Here is a 16732-nt window from a genome sequence, read left to right on the forward strand (position 1 = left end):
CAATTAGGTCATCCCCTGTAGCCAGTACCAGGTTGAGCAGTGCTTTGCCTCTCGTTGGCCCATAGATTTCTTGAGTCAGGTAGAGGTCATCCACACACAAGAGGAAGCTTTGCAACAGCTTGGATTTTGCTGAGTGATCCTCCCACAAGATGTCCGGGTAATTGAAGTCACCCATGACAACCTTGGTCCTGGAGCATGCGGCCTCAGCCAGCTCCTGGGTGAACTCCTGGTCAAGCTCAGGACTTTGGGTGGGAGGTCGGTAGTAGACTCCCACCGTTGTGTCCCCTGTGCCATGTTCCCCACAAATTTTAACCCAGAGGGTCTCTAGCTGTCTACCCTGGTCGCCAATATCAGCTTGCAGGGACACGTAGCTTTCCTTAACATAGAGAGCTACACCCCTGCCTCTTTTATTTACACGGTCCCTCCTGTACAGGGTATAGCCATCTATACCTGTGGTCCAGTCATGGGTGGAGTCCCACCAGGTCTCCGTTATCCCAATGACATCATAATTCTTTGCATTGAGCAGGAGGACGAGCTCCTCCTGCTTGTTCCCCAAGCTCCTGGCATTTGTGTACAGGCAGGCAAGTGTCCCTTTGGATAAAGGCCTTGGTCTTCTCAGTTACACTGATGTAACTCTATTGACTGCAGTGGAATTACTCCTGATTTATACTCTTATAACTGAGAGGAGAACTGAATATAAGATATTCTTGGCCTTTTATTAGCATACATTGTTCTTTAATAAACTGCTGGAACCTATTACATTGACCCATCCAAATTCTTTAAGAGATGATATGTATTTGTTGGCGCACCACCATTTTGTGCGTAACTTAGTCTTACTATTGCTTATATTGCAATCAGTAGCATAACTAGGGGTAGGCAAGTGGGGCACCAGCCCCAAGTGTTGACTTGGGAGGGGTGCAAGAATCATCCTGACACCTCTGTGGAGTCCATGACCTGGCACCAAAAGCAGTTCCACAGTGTTGTTTTTGCACCTGCAGCTGGGTGCACTGACACTGCTGCTGCTCTAAGACCAATAGCTGGGGCAGGCAGACCTTGCTATGGTGGTGGTGGCAACAGCAGTGTCACCAGCAGCAGCTGCAGTAGCAGTAGCTGTGGACTGTTTTTGAGTCCCTGGCACAGGTAAGAGTCCCCGTCATAGGTCTCTCCAACCCTGCACTTGGAACCCACACCCATTCAGTGCTGTCCCTGCCCATCCCCACAAGCCCCATCCCCTCCCCACTGCCACCTTTCCCTCTCCCCCCACTTCCTCTGCTTTTCACAGGGTTTTATCAGGGTGCAAACTCTGCTTGTTATGCTTCTATTGCAGTAGTACCCAGCTGACTTATCTATACCATGGCCGCACTGTGACTGGCAGGCACTAGCATGTCCCTCTCTAGAGCCAGGAGTTCACCAGCAAGACTGCCCTGGTCTCATCCCCAGTGCCCACTCTCAAACCTTTAGTGTCTAGCGGGCCTCGAAATGGTTGCCAGGATAATCCTGGAGCAGCCCTACAGTGAACCTCGGAGTCTGGCATATGCCTGAGAGTTTGGAGGGCAGGGCAAGGGCAATGAATGTTCAGGCCATCCAGTGCTGGGACACATTGCTATCATGGTATAGACAAGTCCCATATAGTTTAGTTCTTGAAGTAGGAAGGGATCTCAAAGATCATCTAGTCTAGCCTCCTGTGGTGACCCCTCTTCAACCTCTTTTTGGAAACCTCCAGTGAAGGAGTTTCTGTAACTTCCTTAGATATTCAGCAAGTTTATAGGAAGAGACAAGCCATGTTCCAGAGGCTCCCATTTTAAAAAGACAGTAATCACACCAAAGGCAGGAGGGAAAAAGGAAGATAATGTACCATGCAAGCAAACTACTTGCATCTTGTTAGTTTCCTGGATTGGTTTATTTAACCTAGTTTACAAATTTAGCCAGCTTTGAAAGGTTATTTTATATAGCAGGAGAACAAAAGTCCCTCCCTCCTCCTCCCCGTTACAACTCATGAATGCAGGGCAATTGTTTCAGCAGAATGCATAACCATAAATGTAAACAATTTTGGCAGAGGCAGTCACCTGGTTACTAAAAGTAACACTGGCAAAGACCTCATGGACAAATGAACAAACAGGACCTCACTGTATTCTGTAAACTAGTTTATATGCTGGGTGAGAGAGCACAGTATCAGAAGCTAAATTATTCCAGTTCTCTGGGACAGTTTTGCATCAAATTCACAAGTCGTTAACAGTGCATTGCTTCAATTCTATAATGAGCACTATTTCCACTTGAAAACGTGTAATGTAGACAATAGGTCAGCTTCAGTGCTGGAGTGAATGGGTTCTAGTCCACTGACATCAGTGGAATTGTATATACTTACAACTGCTATAGATTAATCCAATGTACCCAAATCATCAGAACTAAAAGACAGACAAAAGTGTTCTTTTTCACATAAAGCTCAGCTATTACACTTTGGGGATTTTACAGTAAGTAGGTATCTAAGTAACGTTCTCTTTCAGTTTATCAAAAGAAAATATTAAAAGGAAACGCAGAATCTTTGGAGAAACCAGGCCTTTATATTGTTAGCATTTGAATAAAAATTCCCAGCAGTTCAATGGCTGGTCTTTCACAGAGATCTTTGTTATGAAGGCATAGGCAATTCTTGAGCAAGGGATATAGATCCAGAGCCTTAAAGACACCTGCCTGCTTTTCTGAGGACCAACAACCTACACTTAGATGACAGGGGAATTTCAGAGCTCCTGGTCAGGGCGGGATTAATACATAGGCAAACTAGGCACATGCCTAGGGCCCTGATTTGTGGGGATGGGTGGGGAGCAGGGGCGGAGTGAGGTGGCAGGGTGCCCTGATCCTTTCCACCATGGTGGCGGTGCAAATAGCTTCATCTGTTTTCCTTCTCTTCCCTTCTCTCCTTTGCTGGCCTCGCCAAAGCAGCAGCTGTTTCCTAGTGGGAGCTCTGCACCCCACTCCCCATGGGCAGCACTACCAGGGTGGGGAGGAGGGTCTCAACTGGCCCAGAGCCCATGCGTTTTTTTGCCTAGGGCCCACTAAAGGGTTAATCTGGCCCTGCTTCTGCTTGGCTGCCCTGTGATTTTCTAGGTTCGTAAGGACATGTCTAAAATGTCCCTGTGTGGGGTGGCCATCATAGAGGACAGTGCAGTTGTCCTCTGACCACTATTGATATAAAACCGGAGGCCTTGATGTCCTCTTGAAGAGAAAAATAGAGGAATCAAGGCATCCGTTTTTGTATCAAGAGAGGACAGAGTAGCAAAAAACCATTATGTCCCCTATGATTGCCACCCTATCCCTGTAGTGAGCCCAAGAGCCCTGGTAAGCAGCATATCCTGTTTGCTTGGTCCTGTTTATCATGCATGAAAATCTGGAAATTAGGTAGTGTAGCCTGTTTAGTACAGCCATGAATATGTGGCCAGAGCTGCTTTCAGGCTGTCTGTCAGATGTGCTTCTCACCGCACTTGGGGCTCCCAAGTTGGCACGTACTGAGTGGGAGTGAGGAGACAATGTTCGCTCCTTAGTGGTGTTCCTGGGCTTGCCATGGAGGTAGTATAGAAATGCCAGAAGTCCACTAGACATCTTAGTTTTGACTCTTTGGCAGTTATAAAGCTAACTAAGCCTTGACGTTGCGGCAGCCCTAAACTTTCAAGTGGCCCTGGAAACGAGGGTACTGACAACTGAAAATGCACTGGTTTGGTCAATGGTATCAATCTCTATATTATATCTATACCAGTAGACAGTAAATAATAAAGACACTTTTGTATCCAGGTTTACTTTCCTTTGCCAGAAAAGGAAATTCCACTTCTATTGTTAAGCTCCATGTTTAAGAATCCTTATAATTTAAAAGTAAACATTTTTTAATTCCTTAGTGATACTGTGTGTAGGTTGCTTAGGACCAAACATGGTTTTAAAAACACAGCTGTATTTTTTCCTTTAAAAATACATATGATATCCTTCATCTACAGGAGGAGGATTCATTTATATGTAACAGGTTGACCATGTATGATGTGTCAAGTGTGTTGAGATTTTTGGAAGGACGTTATTAGCTAAAGTACTTCAGAACATTTCATCTGCTAATTAGGCACCTCTTTACACCAGAAACCAACAAGGTAAACAGAATCCTTAATGAAGGACATGTGATTATCAACTCCAGTGCAAACTTGCATAAGGAAATTAAAGTTCTTAGAAACAGAGATAACTAAGTACTGTACTTTGGGGAGCCACTGTTTAAGTAACAAAGCTGAGTTTTGTAGCAATATTTTGCAGTGATGGTTAGTAGTGCCCTCAAGCTAAGAGGAACTTGTGAAGCTCAGTAATTCAATAGATACTAGCAATTAGATTACTTTAGTGTAATTAAAAAGATGCAGGTCTAGGAATAAAGTATTTCTTTTTATATTTAAAGATAGAGGAGCCATCTGGATATGCTGAGCTACCATAAAGGCATTTTATCAAGGCATGAGATGATCCAGAGAAAGGCAAAATAAACAACTAATGGTTATTAACAGAGATAAAGTAAATATACTTAACTCAATGGAATTATTTTGGATTTGGTGCTGTGTAAATCAAAGTAAGATTGGCCCTATTTAAATCCTTAACCCAGTTGACTTGACTAATTTGGTCCCTTGTTAATAGAATTGAGATGGACTGAGGGAAGTGTAACTGAGCTATATAAAATATTACACAATTGGAATGAAGTATCTGAATCTAAACTGATTTACAAGAATGGAAACTAGTATTTGGTGCCATAAGGGGAAATTAACAGAAAACTATTTATATTTTCTTAGAAGTAAGTGTCTGGAACACTGTACCTCCTGGAAATGTGAATTCACACTATTTATTTAGACAGCAAAGATTCCTCCTTCGCTGACGGTGAAAAATTCCTAATAGTAAAACAACTCAGATGCCCAGTAAAATGTGGTAGGATTAACCCTGGAGGGGGTGGGGGAGAAGTCTAAGGGGCCATTACTTCCTGTTAAGGGTATGATATTAAGTCACCTGAGTTTAACTGAAAATTTCCTGAGTTCTAGTTTTGTGGGATTCTGCATATCTCAACCTACCAAAGGTCCTCTTTCACTAGCTGCAAGTATAATGTTGTTGTGTGTACATGACCTGGTGGGAATTCACAGGACTGCTCTTTATTAGTTCTGCAGTTTCCTAGCAGGGAGGACCCAGAAGGTGTTGATGAGTGAGTGCTTTTTTTATGCCTATGGGACCTTACTTGTAGGTTTCTTCAGGGTTTCATCTTGTGGCCCTCATCTTCAGTGTTGTATCTGAGGCCCCAAGTGTGATTGTGCAGGGATTTGGAGCGAGGTGCCATCAGTATGCGGATGACAATAAGCTCTGTCTTTTTTTTCATTAGACCCAGGCCCTGCAGTCTTTACCTGGGTGCAGTTGGGGAGCGGATGCAGGTGAACCAATTGAAGCTGAATCTAGAAGACAGAGGTGACAGTGGTGAATAGATCTCATGATTTATATTGGGGATTAGGGACACCTGCCTCTTCTTACTCAGTTTCACAGCTTTTGAGGTGCTCTTGAATCCTCTGTTGTACCTGCACGTTCAGGCTGAGGTAGTGATTCAGAGTCTGGTGAAAAGACTGCAAACCTTTCTTTTAGATTTGGATGTTTTTGTTACCTTGAGTCTAGACTACTGCAATGTATTCTGCATAGGAAGGCCCTTGATGGTCCAGAAGTTGTAGCTAGTACAGAATTGGGTGGCCTACCTTTTGACAGGGGTTTGGAGGAGTTTACTCCAGTACTCTAGAGTCTGTACTGGCTCCTAATAGCTTGCCAGGTGCATTTCAAATTGTTGGTTTTAACCTACAAGGCTCTAAATGATCTGGGTCCCACATACCTAAGGAACTGCCTTCTCTTTTACATTCTGTTATGATCACTAAGGTCAGCTGAGAGTTGACTCACCCCTTGTGGTTTATCAGTTCCTGAGTTGACATCTTTCAGAAGCACTACATGGGCAGGCTGTGAGCAGGTGGGGCTAAGTCTGGGGAGTTAGTTCCTTTACATGTTATTTTATTTTAATATTTTATTTGCACCTACAGTTTATTGGGATTTTATTGCAAGCTGGTCTGAGCCTCTTTCTGGGTAAGGCAGCATAGAAACCTATCTCATTAATAATAATAATAATAGTTGTTGTGTTATTTGCCTGAAGTAGTAATGGCTGTATGCACAATATTGTCATTATACATAAGAAAAGACTCATAGATTACCACTGAGAAGAGTGGGAGAAATAAGTACTGAACAGGAACTAAAGCATAACATTTTTTTTCTTGACATTGTTTTGAATCATATCTTTGGGTACTCTTCCAGAATACCTAGGTTCATTTCCCAGCCTGCTTCCCTCCTTAAATCAACCAGTTTTATGGTGGTATAAAGTAAAGGAAAGCCTTGTTCTATGGCTTTCCCCTCCCCCTCTAAACTGTTACAAATTACCAGATTAATTTGGTTCAGAGATTCACAGTTTGGTTGGTTCTCTCTGTGTGTGTGTAATAGCACTGATATCTTCTTGTCTTCCTATCACTTTTACATACAACTAGTCCGAACAAAAAAAAGCGGGGGGGGGGGGGGGGGGGAGGTGCATTGTGTTTATAATACAAATGATGGAGATTGCTTTTGTTTGTTCACCTCAACCAAACTGAACTCAAGTTTCTGTATATACAGGTTTTTTTCAGTTGTCTTAGCTTGTATAAAAGTTGTGTAAATTAGTCAGCAAAGAAGAGCCTCCAGCCATATGCTCGGTCTGTCTCTGTAAATTTCAGTAGAACCTAAACTTCCTTTGTGGAACAGCAGTTGACAGCTGACTGGATTATATGTAACCCCATCTGATTTCAGTCCATAATGTCTGGTAAATTTACTGTTACATTAGGGAACAATGAAGTTGTTTTCAAGGCTTCTTTTGAGAGAGAGCAAACCTTTCAGAAAAAGCCTCTGTTGCATAGTCCTGCAAAGTATGTAAATATTAGTTGTAAGAAAGAAAGGGGTCAAAAGGCAAGCAGGGATGTTCTCCTCACTTGAAAATCTACAGAGAAGAGCTCTGACAGATGTTCTGATCTGATATTTGAAAGGATGCTGGGTGCCCTTATTAGTTTTCATCCGCATAGAAGTAAGAAGGCACTTGTGTAAGTTGCACTATGATTCAGGATGTGTTCAGTCTGCCTTCTCATTGAGATTTCAACACCTCAAAAAAGAAAGCTGCAAACCCTTTAATTGCCTTAATTCATACACTCATGATTAAGGGACATGTTGATTTTTGTTTTAGGAAAGCTGAAAAACAATGCATTTCTTTAGGGCTCTGTCTTGCCAGGTGCAGAACCCTCCCTGTCATGCAACAAAGCACTTAGGCACCTTGGTTTCTGGGGTACTCCCTCACAAGCTCAAAACATTCTGGTTGATCCCAACCTGATGCAGAAAACTGAAGCCATTAAAAACCACCACTTCTTCGGAAGTTTCCCTTTGGTCTAATGCTTTTTTTAAATCTCTGGCGTGAAAACTTGCATCACTTAGATGCTTTTCACTTTCACATAGAATATTCAGGAATCTCATACCCATGGGCATTTAGGATTCAATAGTTATCATAGCCATTTCACATGCCTGCCACAGAACTCATTTCCTATATATCCATCAACATCAGTTGTAAAAAAACTGAGATATCTGAATCTAATATGCCACTTCATACATATTAACACATACTTGAGGAGACATGGGAGTAGAATATGAGTAGGGCTGATGATCCTTAATTTGCCACTCCCATGATTTTCATGGTAGAGGACTGTTAAATGGAAATATTTTGGTCAGGCATTGCATCTTCCAGGAAGGTTATATTATTAACTTTAAGAAGTCTATGTTAGCTGTATGCTGGATAGTGGGGGAAATGAATTACTTTAATCTTCCTTATGCCTGTTTCATGCTGTCGGAGAAGGAATGTGATGGAAGGAAACTGAAATGGTGACAGCCTGTATTCTGCCTCATGTGGTATAGGTATGTTTGTACAGAAAGATCAAGAAGCTCTGCATAATGTTCTGATTTTGAAAAGTCTGGAGGACATCCTGAAATGGACTGAAGCCATGTACCATCCTGAAAGACCCTAAATCCATGGCCAATAATATGAAAATAGCCCCTCTCAATGCAGTGACCCTAGAATAAAGGACAAGAACCTATCATCATAGCATGTTGCACAGCTGGGAAAGGGGAAATTTTGAAAAGGATCCGTGGATGGGCAAGTGACTTCTGTTATAAGAAGTGCCACAGGATCTTTTATGTCCCATTTTCACCAGCAGGGGCTCATTTTCTAAAGTCTCTTCCAGTCTTTGGGATATATTTTGATGCTTTAGATGCGCCATTATCACTTTGCACAAGTCATCTCTTAATGAAGTTGGTGACCACGTGCTGAAGTTTCATTGTTATGGAAGCTGTATGCATTGGATACTCTCAAAAAAGTCTCAGAGTCTTGTGCTCTCAGTCACAGTAGAAATAGGATATACTTGAAGAATAAATCTACTGTCCTGAACCCCTGAACACATGCTGGCTGGTATCTGGCCCCTCAAAGCACACGACACCTGTAATTGCCAAGGTGGACCTGACATTGTACATGATGTGATCACTAATAGAGCAGGTGCAGTTACATAGTAATGTGGCAGTGTTTTAAACAGTCCAGTGAAGAAAAACCTTGCCAACTGCTATAAGAAATGCTTCCCCTAGGAAACCTAAAGCCACAAACCTCAGAATGCACATAGTTTACATCTGCCTACACCCAAAGTACGACGTTTTATGCCAGTCCCAAAGAAGACCTGTGCCAAAGAGAAAACAGGCAACGCCACTAGATGTCTCTGTTACACTCACCTACCATTACAGACCACGTCATGGATGAGAAGTTTTAGGACTGAGCGTATGGCATGGCTGGACACGATGAACCTACTTACACTTGTCTGAAGCCTGGCGTTCTTTCTTAACTATTAAATAAGGTGGATGGTAGAGGGATACAAGTGATATATTCTCTAATTTCTTTAATTTTAAGAACGAGTTTGTTCCCAGATGAAACATGTTGTCCTTCCCAAGCCACAGAAAAGCAAATGATAAGAGCTTTTCTGGACCCTCATGTCTTTCTTCCTGAATAAACAACTCCCTGCTTTATAAAATGTGCAAAAGAAGAGAATGGTAAATGGAAGCTGGAATTTAAGTCATTCTGCTTTATTATTATTATTTTAAAAGCCCAAACTCTTGTCCCAGCCCAAAAGCGTCAGAGCTCCCTCACAGATGCGAGTGTTATCAGGTGTATGGAAATGTGCAGCCTATTTAAATACCACACACAGGTGAAGGCAGAAGGTCAGCCTGGTAAATATGCCTCTGCTTCTGGAGGAGAGCCGGCGCTTGTGGCATCCTCTGGGAGGATCCGCACGGTTCATGTCATGGCAAAGGCAAGTCAGCCGCGTGCGGCGCGTGCCCCGGCTTCAGGCGGATCCTGCCGTGCCTTGCACGACATGACAGCAGCGTAGAGCAGGTGGGAGGCCGGGCTCAGCTTTTGTTACGCTGCCTGCCCCTGCCTGTCCCCTGCATTTCGGCTCCCCGGTGCACGGGCCTGACGGCCACTCCAGGCATGTCCAGCGTGTCACGCAGCTGCGCCGAGCCGGGAGCGCGGCCCGGGCTGCAGGCGGGGAGGAGGCCGCAGGGTGAGGGGGACCCATCAGGGATGCGCCGGCTTGCGGGGGCGGGACGTGGGAGGGACCACAGGCCGGGGCGCCGCGGCTGTTGCCGCTGCTGCACTTGGGGCCGCAGGCGGAGCTCGGCGTCCCGCTCGCTGGTGCAGGAGGCGGCGCGGCCGGCCGGACTGACTGACTGACTGACGGGGCTCCGCGGTCGCGGGCGCCGGCATCTGGAGCGGTGCCCGCGTCTGGCCGGGCACTGCCCCTTCCTCGCCTGCCTCCCGGACACGCCAAGCAGATGTGAGCGGGGCTGGGGGGAATCCGCCGCGGCTCCCAGCAACAGGGTCCTCCTCCTCCTCCTCCTCGCGCAACCCCCGCGGCTGAAATATGTGGCAGCCGGCAACGGAGAGACTGCAGGTAAGAGGAGGCAGCTGCGGCGGGGGGAGAAAAAACTCGGGCTGTGTTGGCGTCCCTTAGAGGGAGAAGGATCATGTGATTGTGGCGCTCGTGTCCAAAAGCTGCGGGATGCCTCGCTCGGAACTTGCTGGGGATGGAGCCCCGGCCCGGCCCCGGCCCGCTCCCAACTCCCATCCTCCGGTTCCTGCGCGAGCAGTGGGTGCCGCGCGATCCCGGCTGGCCTTCCTGCCGCCGCTCGCTGGGGCCGGGCTGGCTGTCTTCAATCCAGATGTTCCTCCCCCAGCCCCAAAGACAGAACAGATGCTTAGCAAACCAGGCAGCTCTTCTGTTTCTCCCTTTGAATGATGCTTAGTTGGAAGTAGGTTGTTTACTTTCCTCCGGGGGGTTGCAGGTCTCTGTGCCTGCTTCTTCTGTCTTTTGAGGAGAGCCTTTGATGCCGGAGTCAGAACCAGACAGGTATTGGCCCGTGCCAGCGGCAGGCAAAAGCTTTCGTTGATTCCCCCGTGCAAATACAAAAATGTTTGTTTCATCATGTTTTTGAGCGGCGGGTGCCAGAGTGCTTGTGGTTGAGCAATACCGAAAGTTGGAGAAGGGTGGTGGCGTGCAGAGGAGTCATTGGTGACACGTATCAAGGTCCCTGGGGGTTGGGGTTGTCCTTTCTTCAGGGTTTTGCTCCATGCTTTTTGCTCTGAAATGTTCTCCAGATGGTCAGCCAGACAGATTGCCAGATGAATTTACAGAATCCCACAGACAAAACTTTTTGGCAGGCTCGAAGCTGTAGTAAGTCTCATAGTAAACTTTGAAGAAATGTTGAACTGGCAAAAATAAAAACAACCTTTAAGGCAGAATGGCTTTGAAGGCACAGGGCAAAAAAGAAAATATACAGAGAGGGGGAGACACGCAGCACTTGTGTGGTGTGCAGAGTAGTGATCTCACTCAAACGCTAGGAATTAGGAAGTAAACATATAGTCCTCATGAAAAGTGGTAGGTAAAGTTCACGTACTGAGTTCAGTTTTGCAGTGACGAATGTAGAGTTTCAGTCTTGTAAAAATGAAGATCCCAAATGGATCACTAAAGCTATTGGCTTCAAGTGAGATGAATTGGGAGTATTATTATTTTTGCAAGGAATCAAACTTCAATAAAGAAACTGATGCTGAGCTAATGTGAGTAAAAGTTGTGAACAGTCTCACTGAATATAGTTCTGCATCCCCATAGCACAGACTTGTATAAACTGTTAAGTTTACTTTAACTTCTCACTTCTTATCTCCAGAAGTTTTATGTGCGTGAGCCAGAGGTTGATGTACTGTAGAATCACTTTGAAGGTCCTGTTGTGGTAGTAGCCACAGGTCCTTGATGCGTTTCTCTCTGGCCTAGTGCTTTTGCTTTTTTAAATGTTTTTAATTTTTAAAAATCTATTTAAGTTATTCATGCACAGCATGTTTTACTTAGGAGAGCATGTGGGTTCCAAAGCATGTGACACTTGGCAACTGAACTATTCTGGCTTGCATTCTGCTTTGTGATATTTCCATATTAGAAAGATCATCTTTCATATCTGTGATTAGCAGACTACACAACTGTTGTTTCCAGTGCTTTTTGTTGCATTATGTGATCGGGTTAACAGCATTTTCTTCAATTATTTTGTTATGTAAAATATGTGATATAATGAAGGAAGATCCTGACTGATAGCATTTGAATGGTATCCCGTTAAAAGGTAGGTTATTAAAAGTTTTATAAAATATACCATTAATGGGACAGTGAGCTAATGAATACAAAATTTAGCTTACTTTAAATATAATTCAAAATGGAGAAAATAAAATTGTGAAAATCCTAAAACACTTGCAAACAGCAAATCTAAACATCAGGTTTCTTTTAGAAGCACTTGGTTCCTTGCTCTTTTTCTTATCTTTCTTATGGTTAAGCAGCTAATGCAATATGCAGGAATCCTACTCTCTTATCACTTCAGAACGCAGAAGTGTCTTCTGATGAAAAGAGAGCTGGAAGGCAGAGTGGAGGGATGGCATGATATAGAATTGGATGCTTGAAAACTAGAGCACAGTTAAGTAAAACTAGTTCTAGACTACTTTCTTGGATGTTGTCTTTTTCCTCTATTAAATACATTTATTAATATTTTCTGTACATAAATATGTATGGAAATCTCAAATATACAGACAGTAGAATGGAACAGAACTCACTTTGTAGTTACCTGATATCAACTTAATATAATTCCCCCCGCCCCTAAAAAAAAAAAAAAAAAAAGAGAGAGAGAGAATTGAACATAGTAGTAAGTACATGCAGAGTTTGGTCTCTATTAGATTATGCCAGTCAAAGATTTTTATTGCCTCTGCAATTGGAATCAAGAAAATTGAGAGGCTCTGTCTGATTTGATTTTAAAGCAAGGTCTTCAAGATTTGATCAGCTCTTTATGAGTTCTAATTTATAGCTGCCACTAACAGAAATAATTAATTTGTTTTTAAAAGATGTATCAGATTGGTAGATCTATCTCATCTCACAGGCCTCCAAGACTTATAATTGCCTGAACTACAGTTTTCTATGTCTTCCTGTCTTGCACAATCTCCTTCCAACTTGTCACATCTTTGCTTATCCCTTCCCGACCCAGTTTTTATCTTATCTTCTCATCCTTGCCATGGTCTACCTTGAGGTCTGATACCCTCTACCTCAGGTTCCAAAATCTGCCTTGCATGCCTTCTCTTGTCTGTTCTTGTGACATGCCTTGTCCATTTTATTCTTTGTGCTTTTATCTTGTTCAAGACATCAGGTCTTTTGTAAAGGTCTAGGATGAAATTAATCATGGGACCATATAACTAGGGGTCTAAACTTGCAGCGAGACAAAGCAATTTTTGTGGCTTGGTTGCAGCACAAAGAACCAATTTTTGCAGGCATTTCCTGATGACCCCACCCCTCACCACTGATTGGCAGAGAGGCATATACTGTATAATTTAATACTGTATACTTTCTATGGAAAGTAAATTATATTATATAATTTCTTATTGTAAATCTATAACATTTAAATCTAAATTTAAATATATTATTAATATAAATGTATATACAATATACATTGTAATATCGTAATTTATTATATGTAGTCTGCTACAAAAAGTTTAGAAATACTAATGATACTAAACATTTTCACTTCACTGACTGGCGCCTTCACTTAGTCTGTCACTAACAGACAGTAACTCTCAATTATGTGATCTATGGCTGCAATGGTTGTCTTGTTGTCTTGGTATTGTGGTAAGCATTGGGACATTCTAAAACAACATATTATAGGAAGAATATGATGGGGGTTTTTTAGGTTGATTTCATGGGAAATTGTGGCCAATGTAATATTTCCTGGCGCTCGCAGACAGTATAGTTTTTTAGCAGTTTCCATGAAAACCGCAAAATTGCAAATTAAGTAGACTCCTACATATAACTACTTATTGTCTCGTAGTGGTCAGAGAGTGCTTTGTGTTTGAAACATTTTGAATACAAAGTAAAAAAACAGAATCTACCATGAAGAATTTATAACCTTTGGTCTTGATCTGCAAAGACTTATGCATATACTTAATTTTACATACTGTTAGTAATTCCATGAAGGCAGTAGCTCTATTCACAGTGAATACAGGTAAGGACCTTGATATGTGTTTGCAGAATAGGGGCCTAAATTAAGCCAGGCACAACAAACAGGCATAAAAGATAAACAGAGCTGAGAATAGCAGGTGACAGCAGCAGTAGTATCATTATGTAGGTTGGTCCTTTGTATGTTTTGTAGAATTAGAAGTTGTTTAAAATTGTAAAGCAACAATCAGAAATGAATGTAAAATATTACTTAGCAAAAATGGATAATGGAATGTTAAGGTCACAGAATCAGGCATTCAAGTGTTAGGAAATGCCTATGTATATGCTACAGGGGGAGGCAACCCCCACAGTCTATACCAGTCTGACCATGGGGTAAAATTCCTTCCTGACGCCAAATATGGCAATTGGTCTGACCCTGATTGGAGGGATAAGACCCTTTAGTTAGGAACTTCTGGGTTTAAATCCCAGAAGGAGCATGCCATTATGTAATTAGAGACCGTACCATAATACACCCAAGGGGACAGAACTCAAGTTATATAGGCAGCAGTATTTTCAAATAGTATTCCCTCTGGTATTTCCTTTCACAAATTTGACTGCAGCCTAAATAACATTATTTCCATATATACATATGTTTTAAAAAACAAACTGAAAATCATAGTGGTTGTGTCTAAATAAGATATTTTACTGCACAGTAGAGCTAAGTACTGTGTGGTAAGTGTCTGCATTTACACGTGCAGACAATATACCTCTGTCCTGGTAGCAGGGAGCTCCCAGTCCCTGCTTCTCAGTCACGATTACGGAGCTGGGTGGGGAACAGGCTGGAGAGCCTATTTCTTGCCCAGCTTTGAGATCACAGAGCTGGGCAGGTTACAGGCTACCAGACCCTGCCCTGTGATTGAAGAGTGGGGTCTGGGAAGAAGCTTCTCAACCCCTGCCCCATGACCATGCAGTGGGAGCTGTTCCAGTCAGGGTCAGGTCCCAGCCCCATGTCCTGATTGGGCAATTGACACATGGGGCTTGGAAAGAGCTTGGGGGGGGGGCAGGTCCCAGTCCCCTGCCCCAACTTCCATCAGTGGGGCAGCTAGAAGCGAGCTTCCAGCTGGATAGGGGATCCTACTCTTGTCCTTCATAGTTGGTAAAAGCCAGGGGGGATCTGTTCAATTCCTTACTGGTGAATCCTGCTTGCTGCTAGCTGTTTCATCAGCAGATTGGGGCAGGGGGCTGGGACCTGCTGCTCCCCTACAGCTATTTCCAAGTCTCCTGCCACTGACTGGGGAACCGGAGCCAGGAGCTGGGGTGGAGCCTGTCCCAGCAGCAGGCAGCCCCCCAGGAGGCGGGGAGCAATCTCTCAGCCCCTGCCAGGAGACAGCTGTCTCCTGGCCTCATGCTCCATGCCTGTCCCTGGGCTAGCACCTGGGGGAGCCTAGTGCTCCCCCTGCCTACTGCAGGGGGCATATGCAGTGCCAGAGTAGGTGGGAGCAGACCTGCCAGGAGCAGTGTTTCTTCTCTAGCATCCTTGCATGGGTTAGACCAGGCTTGTCCAACATGTGGCCCGCCAAGCCGTTTTCTGTGGCCCACAGTGCTGTGATGGGAAATGAAAGTAAACACTATTCACTTTTTGTTCCCACCCCTTGTCCCTCCCCCAACCCCTCAGCAGCTTCCTAATGGCTGCTGAAGGGCTGGGGAAGGGACAAGGATCCCACACGCACTGTGTCAGCTTGACATTGTTGATGTGGTGCGTGTGGGAAGAGGAGTAGCCATGTGTCACTCAGGACAGGACGAGCCTGGCCAGAGCAGCAGGGGCTCAGTTGCATTTTCCCCTACCTGTGCCGGTTAGTCCCATGTGGCACATGGCTTCGCTGCCGCTTCTGCTGGCTGGTGCTGACCAGGGCAGGTCTGTCCCATCCGGAGCAGCACGCAGCAGAAGGTGGTTTCCCACGTGCTACTGGGGTTGGGAGGAGCCTGGCTGGGTCGGCACTGGCCAGCAGAAGTGGTGGCGCAGCCATGTGCCACTCGGGACTGACCGGTGCAGGTAGGGGGAAAATGCAGCTCAGCCCCTGCTGCTCTGGCTGGGCTCATCCTGTCCCAAGTGGCACACGGCTCCACCACTGCTCTGCTGGCTGATGCTGACATGGCCAGGCTCCTCCCATCCCCGGTAGCATGTAGGAAGTCAGCTTCAGCTGCATGCTGCTCCGGATGGGACAGACCCGCTTGGGTCAGCACCAACCAGCAGAAGTGGTGGCAGAGCCATGTGCTGCGCGGGACTGACCAGCGCAGGTAGGGGGAAAGTGCAGCTGAGCCCCTGCTGCTCCTGCTGTGCTCATCCTGAGGTTCATTTCATGTTTGTAAAATGCTTGGAGAGCCCCACATAGATGCACTGCATAGAAATGCAAAATATATTTTGACTTATTTGGTTGGCACCTTGGGCTGAGATTTTCAAAGCTGAGTCAAAAGGCCAACTTCCATTAAAATGAACTGGATTGAGAGGGCTCCAAATCTTTTATGACAACTTTGTAACATGCCTATCTACCCGTTTTTGCAAATCTCAGCCATAGTTTGGAAGCTCGGCCAAAGAACAGAAGAACTTCTGAACGTAAGAACATAAAAAGTGCCATGCTTGGTCAGCGCCATGGTCCATCTAGCTCAGTATCCTGTCCTGAACAGTGGCAGAGGTGGATGCTATAGAGGGAGAGGTTTGAACTGGTCAGACCCATTTCACTGTCACTTCCTGCAACTTCATTGGTGTCAAAGGTCAAGTGAAATCACTTCCTGATGTGATACCACTTCCTGTGAGGTCTTTGAATATGGCTCGCCAGCCCACTGAGTGATTAAAAAGTTCATGATCCGGCCCCGCATTCAAAAAGGTTGAACACCCCTGTGTTAGATGCCTGCCCAGGGTGGTTTTACTCTAGAGCAGTGGTTCTCAAACCATTTTTTTGCAGGGCACTTGAAAATTGCTGAGGGTCTTGGCAGACCACTCAAACTTTTTTTTTTTTTTTTTTTTTTTAAAAATCAAAGAACACAACCCATTTTTTAATATCAGTATTTTTACCTTTTTAATGAAATGGTTG

At 44.5% G+C, this 16732-nt stretch overlaps 1 protein-coding gene across 3 annotated transcripts in view; it reads left to right on the forward strand.

The window, feature by feature from the left end:
- The window catches only part of PID1 (phosphotyrosine interaction domain containing 1), a 268473-nt gene that overhangs the window by 6295 nt on the left and 245446 nt on the right, over positions 1 to 16732 (forward strand). The window contains exon 1 of one of the 3 annotated variants that reach the window (XM_019503602.1): positions 9795 to 10082. The exons of 1 other annotated variant lie outside the window; for it this stretch is intronic. In XM_019503602.1, the coding sequence (XP_019359147.1) occupies positions 10053 to 10082 (30 nt within the window). In that variant the 5' untranslated portion in view covers positions 9795 to 10052. Of the gene's footprint in view, positions 1 to 9794; positions 10083 to 16732 lie in introns of those variants that run through there. One more of the 3 variants, XM_019503601.1, reaches the window with a different exon arrangement.

Source organism: Gavialis gangeticus, unplaced genomic scaffold (genome assembly GCF_001723915.1).
Source record: "Gavialis gangeticus isolate Ggan-Ray unplaced genomic scaffold, GavGan_comp1, whole genome shotgun sequence".
Taxonomy (NCBI): Eukaryota; Metazoa; Chordata; order Crocodylia; family Gavialidae; genus Gavialis; species Gavialis gangeticus.